This window comes from Apium graveolens, unplaced genomic scaffold (assembly GCF_009905375.1).
Source record: "Apium graveolens cultivar Ventura unplaced genomic scaffold, ASM990537v1 ctg3725, whole genome shotgun sequence".
Classification (NCBI taxonomy): domain Eukaryota; kingdom Viridiplantae; phylum Streptophyta; class Magnoliopsida; order Apiales; family Apiaceae; genus Apium; species Apium graveolens.
Genome location: NW_027418232.1, coordinates 35,437 through 48,163, shown reverse-complemented (window position 1 = coordinate 48,163; position 12,727 = coordinate 35,437). Strand labels below are relative to the sequence as shown.

Here is a 12,727-nt window from a genome sequence, read left to right as displayed (position 1 = left end):
ACATATCTTTAACAAAATTTTAAAAGTTACATATGCTAAAGCAATCTCTAAATTTTAACAAATCAACTCCAATTTTTCATATTTAATTCAATCTAATCTAAAATCTACACAATTTTCCGCCAATCAATTTAATCTTGTTTAATTACAAATGGGCTACAATTTGGTTTAAAAAACCACCATAATCAATCACAAAACTACTCATAAATGACAAAACTAACACCAAATATATAAAACTCATATAAATCATAAATTTTACATTTAATAAACACAAAACTCAACCCAAACTTCTAAAATATTAGGTTCATCATATAATACAAACAGACCATTTAAAAGTCGTATATCTCTACTTAAAAATTTGAAGAATAATAAACCTAAACATGCAAGACCTATTTGAGCAATTAAAAAAATTTAAAGCAAGGAAAGTAGATTACTTCCGCGAGAGTGGCAAAGAACATTTTAACAATTAGTCTAATTAGTAGTAGTAGAGAGATCCATTGCAATAGTAGTAGTAGAGAGAGATATGTGTCTACTAGAGAGAAAGAAAGAAAGAGACGGTTAATTAAACTATAAGTGAAAACGGTATAAAAAGAGACGATTAGTTATTGCTTTTAGTTCAAAAAATAGTACGCAGGCGCGTCGAAACATGAATATAATTAGTGTTGAGTTTGGTTTTCCGATTCTAAAAAATTTCGATCTTACCAATTAATCCATGGTTAATTCTATACAAAGTATGTGACACGAATTATTCTTGATCCGTACACATTTTTTATCACCAAACCAATTCTTAATATATTTGAGATATAGTCGCTTAATTTCCTAATATCTATATATATTATTTTATGTTTAATATGAGAAAATAGGAAATATATGTATTTCTTTCAACGAAATGTGAAAATTGAATGAAATTATAGTTTTTATTTTTGTAAATGGTGAAGGTAACACAAAGGGATGGTTTTTATGTAAATTATCATAATACAATAGATGCTTTTCATATTTTAAAAAAAAACAAAAAAAAATATGGCACCTTCCCGAGGGTCACCCCTCCAAAAACTACTCTTGCAAAAGCACGCTTAACTTCGTAGTATTAACCAATTATGCTTGACTTCATAGTTTTAATCAGCACAGTTCCATTTTCCTTTGATATATTCTTATTTTGGAATTAACTTGTACTTTCATACTTTGGTAACTCGTACTTTGGTAACTTGAATGTTATGATATTTTTATTAAATATTTAACCAAACCAAAACAAACAGACTCATTATATCCCGCTTAGAGCGGGGTCCCAGGAGGGTAAAATGGACCCAAACCTTACCTCTATTTCGAGAAACAGGAACACCATTTTCGTGAAAAACCCGAACTTAGTGGAAGACAAGATACATGTGTATATGTGCGATAACTGAGCCCATTGTATTCTTCACATGGGACTTACCAATGAATGATCGTTGAGGATCTGTCTCGCAAAAACAAACTTATCGAGGACAAGAATATTGATGCACTAAAAAAGTAACCAAGTATAAAATAAAATACATACATATAACAAAAGGGACGCAAATGAAGTATTGGTGCAGTGGTTGAACTCTGCACCCCCTTGTGGGAGGTACGGAGTTCGATCCCTGACGTTTGCGTGTGTAATCAATTTTTAAAAAAATAAAAGGGAAATGACACAATAACTAGGACGATTAGACCGGGTCACAAATTATAAGCACGAAAAGCTAGTGTCAATTTCATTGATTATTAAAAAAGTAAAAAATATGATCCATATTGAAACACTGGAGCTCAGGACAACTGATTTGGAAAAAATTCGAATTTCCTGAATTCTGGTTTGATTTGATGATTATGGGCCAAAATATATATACTTAACGAGACTAACTATCGATTAACTCACAAACTTCGAGTGTAAGGCTTACAACCCTAGTTGTATATAACGACATTTAAAAGTTACCTAAGTTAAGTTTCTTATTATCATTAATTTTTTTAATTGTAAGATTAGAAATTTCCAATTTTTTACATAGTATTTTAATTAAAACGATTATAAAAATTCCTCTTGAAAACCATTTGCTAAAAATACAATTTGGTTTGCTTCGAAAACGGTCGGTTTATATTTAAACATCATTCAGTTTAATAAGAAAATGATCGGTTTTCTTTACGAATACGGTCGGTTTCAGTCTACAGGTCATTTAAAAAATTGGCCGATAGTTTAAATCATAACTTGATTAAATCAAAGAAACATTAATATCATAGCCTGATCATTATGATGAAATTATTATTGGTTCATATAGTTGTTAATTAGACAATAGAGAATCATTAAAAGTCAAGACATCCGCATAGATCGGCCCCAATATTATTTGATAGTTGGTGCACATAACCTGCTTAATATATATGCTAGACACTACAACAAAATGGGCCATTTACGACGGCCAACTTACGACGGAAAAAAATGAGCGCCCAACTTACGACGGAAAAAAGTAAAATGTCGTAAATATTTACTACGAAACCCAAAACCGTCGTAAGTTTAGTATTTTATTAATAAAATTATGCACGACACGATTAAACAAAAATAAAAATAATTTGAAGTTGCGACGATTTAAACAATTCGTCGTAAGTTAATTATTCTTATTAAAATTTTAAGTTGAAATTGAATAAACAAATATTTTATCTAAATTTACAACTAAATATTTGCGACGAAAAAAATCGGATCGTCAAATTTACGATGAAAATTTAAATTTGTCGAAAGTTATCAAAGAGGGAAATTTAACTTTATCCCAAAAAAAATTGGCGGGAAAATAAAAATCATTTGAAGTTGCGACGATTTGAACATTTCGTCATAAGTTAAATATTTTTATTAAAATTTTAATTTGAAATTAAATAAAAAAAAAGATTTCATCTAAATTTACGACAAAATATTTGTGACGTAAAATATTGGAACATCCAATTTACGATGAAAATTAAAATTCATCGTAAGTTATCAAAGAGGGAAATTTAACCTTTTCCCCAAAATTTGGGCGGTAAATTCGACTTTTCTCAAATTCTGCAGAAAATAATTTATGACCGATTTCGTCATAAATTAGCACATGAATTTTGATAATTTTAATTTTTAAAAAATATTATTTCATGATCCAACCATATTAATGTGAGCATTTATTTGTTTGGGTGACATTTCAAGAATTTTAGAAAAAAATTAAATATTTTGATAAAATAATTTAATATGAAATATTGATTATATCACTAATATATATATATATATATATATATGCATGTATATTGTCATCCATACGGTTGGATCGATGAAAAATATTTTAAAAAAAATCAAAACACAAATTCAGAACTAAACACTAGTTAGCTATACTAGTCGAACTGATACTTGACTGTTAAATGACAAACCAAATAAATTTATTTTGATATGAAATTTTGGTTATATTACTAATATATATATCTATTAATATCCATACGGTTGGATTGTTGAAAAATATTTTAAAATAATCGAAACACCAATTCAGAACTAAACATTAGTTAGCTGTAATGGTCGAACTGATACTTGACTATTAAATGACAAACCAAATAAATTTATTTTGATATCAAATTTTGGTTATAGTACTAATATATATATATATCGATTGACATCCATACGGTTGGATTGTTGAAAAATATTTTTAAAATAATCGAAAAACTAATTCAGCTGTACTAGTCAAACTATTACTTGACTGTTAAAATGTCAAACCAAATAAAATTATTGTGATATGAAATTTTATTTATGTAAATAATATATCTATTGATATCCATACGGTTGGATCGTTGAAAAATATTTTTAAAATAATCGAAACACTAATTCAAGATTCAACACTATTTAGCTGTAATAGTCAAACTGTTGCTTGACTGTTAATATGTTAAACCAAATAAAATTATTTTGATATTAAATTTTGGTTATATCACTAATATATATATTTATTGACATCCATGCAGTTGGATCATTGAAAAATATTTTTAAAATAATCGAAAAACTAATTCAAGATTCAACACCAGTTAACTGTACTAGTCAAACTATTACTTGACTGTTAAAATGTCAAACCAAATAAATATATTTTGATATGAAATTTTGGTTATATAACTAATATATATATCTATTGACATACATATGGTTAGATCATTGAAAAATATTTTTAAAATAATCGAAACACTAATTCAGGATTCGACACTAGTTAGCTCTACTCGTCAAATTGTTGGTTGACTGTTAAAATGTCAAATCAAATAAAATTATTTTGATATGAAATTTTGGTTATATCACTAATATATATGTCTATTGACATCCATATGGTTGGATTGTTGAAAAATATTTTTAAAATAATCGAAAAACTAATTCAAGATTCAACACCAGTAACTGTACTAGTCAAACTATTACTTGACTGTTAAAATGTCTAACCAAATAAATATATTTTGATACTAAATTTTGGGTATATAACTAATATATATATCTATTGACATCCATACGGTTGGATCATTGAAAAATATTTTTAAAATAATCGAAAAACCAATTCTAAGATTCAACACCAGTTAACTATACTAGTCAAACTAAAACTTGACTTTTACAATATAACTGGACGATCAAATTGCACGGATTTCAATATATATTTTTGTTATAGTTCCACACAGAGACTTTTACAAATAAATAAATTTATGCTTTCTAATTCAAATTAATGGTTTGACCAAATAAAATCTTTAATATTAGTGTTTGATAATTAGTTTTTTCTAAATAGCAATTTGATCACAAAATATTAATTTTGAAAAAGATAATTGGATGAGTTTTTTAAACTGATATAGACGAAATCTATATTATATGATAATAACCGGAATGAGTCATAATTTGGGTTAACAGTTATTCTATAATTTTGGTTATTAAAGAAAATAAAAAAATAGTGTTATATATCCGCTATACTACTAAATTATTAAACAACTAGATATAGTCTACTTATTTTACTAAACTACGATCACAATGTATTTTATTATTAATAAATAAATAAATATTGTTACATATCCGCTAAACTACTAAATTGTTAAACCACTAGACGGAACTTACTTATTTTACAAAAGTTATCATATTATTTTTATTATAAATTTATAATAATTATATATTAACAAAAAAATTTAAAATTAAAATATAACAGAATAAATAAAATTTTTAAATATCAACGACAACTCGTGGGATTTAAGCTAATGTTAATTAAAACAACGATTTTTCACAATTTATTCAACGAGGAGGACCGATCTGTGTTCAACAGGTTGCTAGCAGTTATTGGATGAAACAGAAGCACACGGATTGTAAGTGCAACCATTTACAGCCCTTAGATTAACAACAAATGAGAGATATCAATGGTTGTTAGAATGAGCGAGTGATTTTCTCTCTCTTTGTCAGTCCACTTCCTCCATATTATTTGTCTTCATCTCTAACATATTCTCCTCACATTATCCTCTACTTTTGCTCTTTAATTTCTGCACCTCTCTATTCTTTAATTTCACCTATTCTCCACATAAGAGATGAACAAGGAAGAAGTAATGCACCGATAAGTAATACTTGTCTCCATAATGATTTATGAACAAGTCATGTGAAAGTACAACTGGTGAGACCTTGAAGCTGATTTCTGGAGAACTTAAATGGTCAACTGCTTTTTTAATAGAGAATACAGTAACCTTCAACGAGAAAAAGTTTTGCCTGACTCTGAAAATATGATCCTTGCTTTCGTTTCCTTACAGAAGGAGGAAGCTTTAACATTTCATGATGCGTTATCTCCAAAATCAGTAAGCGGAGTCCATGATATCACTTTCCCAGAAAGTCAGTCTAAGGACTGCAAGCAAAGCGGTGATTAATCTGATAGCCTTATAAACCACGCGCTTATGGACAAGTATGAGAACTCGACTCCAATGGGCAATTACAGTTTTCATCGAATTAAATACTTGTCTGTATTTATGAAATTAACTTGAATCATATGCAAGAATGACCGGTTTATTAGAAATAAACTTATGACGGAAGTTGTAGGTTACTTCCGACAAATGCTCATCACTTTATAATAATAATTTTTAATTGAATTGTTGCTAAGTTGTGGTCCCAGCTCAAAACTTACGACAGAAAAATCATCTTGTGACGATATTTTCTTTATGACGAAATTCATTGTTTCGACGGAATTAGGTACTTGCGACGAAATTTGTCATTAAACTTAAATATTTGGGCGGGGTATTCGAATTTTATCCGAAAAATTAAATTTGACCGGAAGCGGTTGTATTTAGCCGGTCGTATTTAAGCGGTTGTATTATTCGGTCGTATTTAGTACTAAATACAACTAGTTTACTAAATATGACTCGAGCGAATACAATTTATTTATAATTTTTATACCACATTCATTTTAAAAATAAAAAATTTAAAAATACCACATTCATATCTTGTATTACACATAAAATTTATGTGTAATACCACATTCATTTTTATAATAAAATTTATTGCGGATTACACATAAAATTTATAATTTTTTATACCACATTCATTTTAAAAATAAAAAATTTACTGTCTTGTAACTAAAAAAAAAGTTGTAAAATTTAATTATCTTAACTATTCATGTTATTTACTTGTCTTCTTTTAAATACTGACAATTCAATTCTATTATTAAATAAATCAAATTATCATGACTTTCATCTTGTTTTATCCATTAGAACTTTATTTTATTTTCTTCCTAGGTAAGGCCTGCACAACAAAAAAAAGAAATTTATATCTCCTATATGAAGTATGTAATGGTTCTTATGTGTGGTATATAGTTGCACGATTTTGCATAGTTTCATGATTTTCCAGTTTTTTTGCATAGCTTTGCATTGTGAAGTGTTGCACATAGTGCATCAAACAAAAAATAATTTTTTCAAACGAGTCGAGCCTGTTAAATAATCTAGTCGAAAATGATATCACTATAAGAAAACAAGGCTAAATACCACCGCACAAATACAACTTACATCAAATTCAACCGTTTACGGTTGAATTTAATGGCGCGACTAAATTCAACCGCATGCGGTCGTATTTATATACGGTCGTATTCACACAGTCCAATTTAGTACTAATTACAACCGAATAAATACAACCGTATTTATATGCAACCGTATACAGTTGAGTTTAGCCGTGCTCCTAAATTCAACCGTATTCGGTCGAATTTAGCCATACTAATTACAACCGAATAAATACAACCGTATTTATATGCAACCGTATATGGTTGAGTTAAGCCGTGCTCCTAAATTCAACCGTATTCGGTCGAATTTAGCCTTGCCAAAAAATGGAGGGAATCTTCCCGCCAATGAATTTTGTACTAAATTCAACGGATTTCGGTCGAATTCGATTTTTAAAAATGGCGGGAAATTTCTGAAAAAAATATATAATAAAATTTACACAAAATTTATATTTTAGTTCTTGCAAAAAAGATCATTATGGTAGTTAGATTTTTATGGTTCAATTAATAATTGTAGTTTGAGTTTTAATTTATTTTGTATTTGATTTAAATTATAATCCAACCATACGGATATGAAAATTGTCAAAAAAAAAGTGTACGGAAAAAAAATAAGTAATTTGAATATTTAAATTTTAACTATTTTTACAAATTGAATTTAGGGGTTGAGATCCTACCACTAAAATAGTTCGACAAGTACTTCTTTCTAGTGTTTAGTCCCATACCGATATTTCGATTTTTTTAAAAAATTTTGTGAATGATCCAACCTTACAGATGTCAAGATCTATATATTTTAGTGATATGATAAAAAATTTAGAAAAAAATAAATGTATTTGCTTTGCTATTTTAACAGTCAACCAGTAGTTTGACCGGTACTTCTTACACTACTAGAAAATGGGGTTAAATTCAACCGGTTAAATTCAACCGGACCTAAACTCAACCGTATATGGTTGAATTTGAAATCAACGTTGTTAGAACTTTGACCAGCGCTCAAATTCAACCGAACAAATTCAACCGACACTAAATTCAACCGATTAAATTCAACCGGTTTTAAATTTAACAAGAACCAGTTGAATTTAGTGTTCCCAATTTTTCCCTGCGCGGGAAATCTCCCCCCAAAAGTTAAATTCAACCGAATAAATTCAACTGCTTTATATTCAACCAAAACCGGTTGAATTTAGAACAACCAATTTTTGGATCAGCGGGAAAGTTCCCACCAAAAATTAAATTCAACCGGATAAAATCAACGGAAATCTTATTCAACGATTTCCAGTTGAATTTAGTATAAACTATTTTTTGTTCGCGGGAAAGTTCCCACCGAAATGAATAAATTCAGCAGATTTTAAATTCAACCGTTTCTTGTTGAAAATATCAATTATAAAGGCAACCGTAGCTGGTTGGATATACCCGCTATTTGTTTTCAACCGTATCTGGTTGGATATACCCGCTGTTCGTTTTCAACCGTTTCCTGTTGTATTTGGGTAACACATTTAGAAACCCTAATGTCAGTATCCTTTCCTTCTCGTGGCCTCCCTTTTCTTCTTTCACCATTTTTTCCTATCTCCTTTAATTCCTTAAGCTTCAATTTTAAAAGCATTCATGTCCAAGTAAGTATTCTTCCAAATTTTTCATACATATACTTGTAATTCTTGTATTCATATATGTCAATTGTGTTAATATTGTTAATTTTTTTATACTAAATAAACTATCTTAATTATTGTGGCTAAATTAGAGTGATTATTACTTATTTTTAGTATGTTAAGATAATCGTAAGACATTGAGTTATATAATGATTGTATCAATCATACTAATGATATATTAATTAAATTAAGTTGTTTATTGATGTTAGTTCTTATCTATAATAACTAATTAATCAAAATATGATAATTGTAGATGGCATCCGATCGAAGTTGGATGCATCGTAGGTTTGATGCAAGGAATAATATAACCGAGGAGTACAAACATGGTGTACAAAATTTCATCAATTTTGCTATGAAAGGGGAAGTTGATTCAATGGGGAGGATAAAATGCCCATGTAATGAGTGTGGAAATACATGGCGTAAATTACCCGACCATGTAACTTATGATTTGTATCGACATGGCATTATGGAGTCATATACTAAATGGGTTTTTCATGGAGAAAAGCGTAGGTCCGGGGTTGAAGCCGAGACTAGTTTGGGTAATAATGATCCTAGAGATGATGATATGTATGATGCACGTGAAATGCTTCGAGACTTTGCGGATGCACATGGAAATTTTGGGAATGGTGAGGAGGAACCGACTACAACAGCAAAATTTTTTTATGAGATGTTAGACGGTGCTTCTGAACCTCTTTATCCAAATTGTCCAAGTTCTACCACTTTGTCATTCGTAAATAGGTTGTTATATTTCAAGAACAAGCATGGTTGTAGTAATAAGGGCTTTGATGAGTTACTTGAACTTATTGGGTCAGTATTGCCGGAGAAACACAATCTACCTGAGACATATTATGATGTGAAAAAGATGATAAGTGGTTTGAATATGGGATATGAAAAGATTGATGCTTGCGAGAATGATTGCATGTTATTTTACAAGGAAAATAAAAAAAAAACATGTTGTGACATATGTCACAAAGGTCGATATAAGGACCGAAAGGATAACCAAAAGAAGCTGATTCCAAGAAAGATCTTGCGATACTTTCCACTTATACCGAGACTACAACGTTTGTACATGTCTGAGCAAACTGCTAAGTGTATGACGTGGCACCATGATAGAGTCATAGTTGATGGTCAGTTATCTCACCCGGCAGATGGAGATGAATGGAAAGCATTTGATGCTAGATTTCCGAGATTTGCAAAAGAGGCACGAAATATCAGACTTGGCCTTTCTAGTGATGGGTTTGACCCATTTCGTGATCCACTTGCAAGGGATTATACTGTATGGCCTGTTGTGGTGGTTGTTTACAACCTTCCACCATCTATGTGCATAAAAGCTCCATATATGTTCATGCCTCTCATTGTTCCCGGTCCTACTGATCCTACAAAAGACCTACATATTTACCTCCGACCGTTAATTGATGAATTGAAGCTATTATGGCATACAGGAGTGGAAACATATGATAGGTCATCACGCACAAATTTTCAGATGAGGGCTGCACTAATGTGGACAATTAGCGACTTTCCAGCACTTGCGATGTTAAGTGGGTGGTCGACTAAGGGTAAGTTGTCTTGTCATATATGTAGTGGTGATATTAAAGGCTTTCAACTGAGGAATGGTGGTAAGCCTTCTTTCTTTGGCACTGCTCGATATTTTTTGGAACCGGGTGATCCATTGAGGAGTAGCACAAAGTTTGGAAAGAGAGAGGTTCGTTCTGTCACAGCTCGGCATTCAGGTGGAAGGGCAAAGGCTGTATGTGATCTTATAAAATTTCCTCCTCCAGGAAAGTTAACAAAAAGAAGACCTCGGGATTATGGTGTTACTCATAATTGGACTCATTATTCTCCATTTTTTGAGCTCCCGTATTGGGAGACACTTGATCTTCGTCACAATATTGATGTCATGCATACTGAAAAGAATGTTTTTGAAAACATATTATACACGATATTAGCTGACAAGAACAAGACGAAAGATAACTTAAAATCAAGGTATGATTGTGAGGATCTTGGTATACGACGTGAGTTGTGGGTTCAAGATGGAGACATAATGCAACATGCTCCATATGCGCTCTTGAGGGAACAAGTTCATAATTTGTTTAAGTGGATTTCAACACTTAAACTTCCGGATGGTTACGTTTCAAATATATCTAGGTGTGTGAATTTTGAAAAACATACTATTCATGGTATGAAATTGCATGATTGTCATATTTTTATGCAAAAATTACTGCCTATTGTTTGTCGTGACTTATTGCCGAGGCAAGTGGGTGATGCCATTATTGAATTGTCTAACTTCTTCCAAGATTTGTGCTCATCTACCTTGAAATACTCCGATTTACTAAAAATGGAGAAAGATATTGTGAGGATAATGTCTAAGTTTGAAACCATCTTTACTCCCGGTTTCTTTGACCCGATGGAGCACTTGCCACTGTATTTGGCCACCGAGTGTAAGTTGGGTGGCCCTGTTACATATCGATGGATGTACCCTTTTGAAAGATTTTTACATGGATTGAAGATGAAAGTTAGAAACAAAGCCCATCTGGAGGGTTCAATGGCTGAACGCTATATCAAGGAGGAATGTGTGCACTTTTGTTCTCTATATTTTGAATCCAAAGTTGAAACAATGCACAATCGATTGCGTCGTTACGGGGCACCCAAAATGTGTAATGATCCTAACTTGTTAGAAGTTTACACGTATCCGGCGAAACCCATTGTAAGAAAAGGGCATAGAATATTGACCGTCGATGAAGATAGACTCATCAAATATTATGTTCTTATCAACACACCGGAGGTTGCAAAGTACTTGGGGTAAGGTCTTTAACAAATCTATGATATTTTTTTACTTTGATTTATATTATTGTAATGATTGTTATTTGTTTTTAGTGAATTTAACAAGTTGGTACATAGAAAACACCCAGAGTTTGATGATGCAGCAAAAGAAAAATTTCAAAAAGATCGATTCACAAATTGGTTTGAAAGAAGGGTATGTGTCTAAACACGTACATATAAATGTTTCTTATTGTCCTCAAATATTATAATTGTAATACACTTATAAATATATATGAATTTTTAGGTAGCGGATGATCCACAACTCAAAAATGTTTTTAAGGATTTAATAAAAGGTCCGATGCGCGATGTGGATATTTACAGTGCTTGCCACTGTAATGGTTACAAATTTGGTTGTGCAAATTCTAATGAACGCACTTCACCAAATTCGGGTGTGCTTGTCATTGGTAAGAAATATATGGTACTTAATTATTTCGTATCTATTGTTCTATCTTTCGTTATATTAATGCATTGCTTGTACCTAAGAAGTTTACTCATTTATATGTAGGATCTTCATATAAGGGGAGTTTTGAAAATAATTATGGTCGACTCGAAGAAATACTTGAGCTTCATTACCGTAATGGGCATAAAGTTATATTATTTAAATGTCATTGGTTTGATCATACAAAGCATGTCAAGGTGGATAGAAATAGGATGACAACGGTGGATGTTCGATCAACATTAAATACGGAAGATGTGTTCGTGTTAGCTAGTCAAGCTCATCAAGTGTATTATGCGAGGCATATTTCAAATCCAAGATCACCATGGTACACCATTTTAACAACAAAGAGTCGTTTTGTTAATGAAGAAGTGAAATCTAAAAGGAACTTTACGTCAAGTGAAGATGCCTTGCAAAATGAGGTTTCAAATGCTTCATCATCTCGTGTCGAGCCCGTGATGATTCATGATCCTTCAAATTTTTTTATTGATTTGAGATTTGTTGAAAATGACAATTCTACGGATGAGTACAACGAAGAACAAAATCAAGATGAAGACATGATTATCGATGAAGAAAGTGAAAGTGAGGAAGATGACATGGCTTAATTTAATATTTTAGTGATTTTACAAAAAATATGATTAAGTTAAAAATTATTGTAATGGTCGTGTTTAATTTTTCAATTGTAATATTGATTTTTATTAGACATTAAATTTTTAATTTAAGATAAATATTAGCCTTCAGCTTATTATTGTTGCAAAAGCAGGGCTCGAGTTCTAGTAGCTACTGGAGGAGGTAAGAAGTGGCTTATTAAAACAACCGGTTTTAATTGAATTTAACTCCTAAAATCAACCATTTTTGAT

General features: G+C 30.8%; 1 protein-coding gene across 1 annotated transcript; it reads left to right on the top strand.

Moving 5' to 3' along the window:
* The first annotated feature begins 8,864 nt into the window (after positions 1-8,864).
* On the top strand, positions 8,865-12,472 carry LOC141701314 (uncharacterized). Its single transcript, XM_074504998.1, has 4 exons — positions 8,865-11,410; positions 11,486-11,585; positions 11,676-11,835; positions 11,937-12,472. The coding sequence occupies exons 1-4, from the start codon at positions 8,865-8,867 to the stop codon at positions 12,470-12,472; spliced, it is 3,342 nt and encodes a 1,113-aa protein (XP_074361099.1).
* Positions 12,473-12,727: the final 255 nt, after the last annotated feature.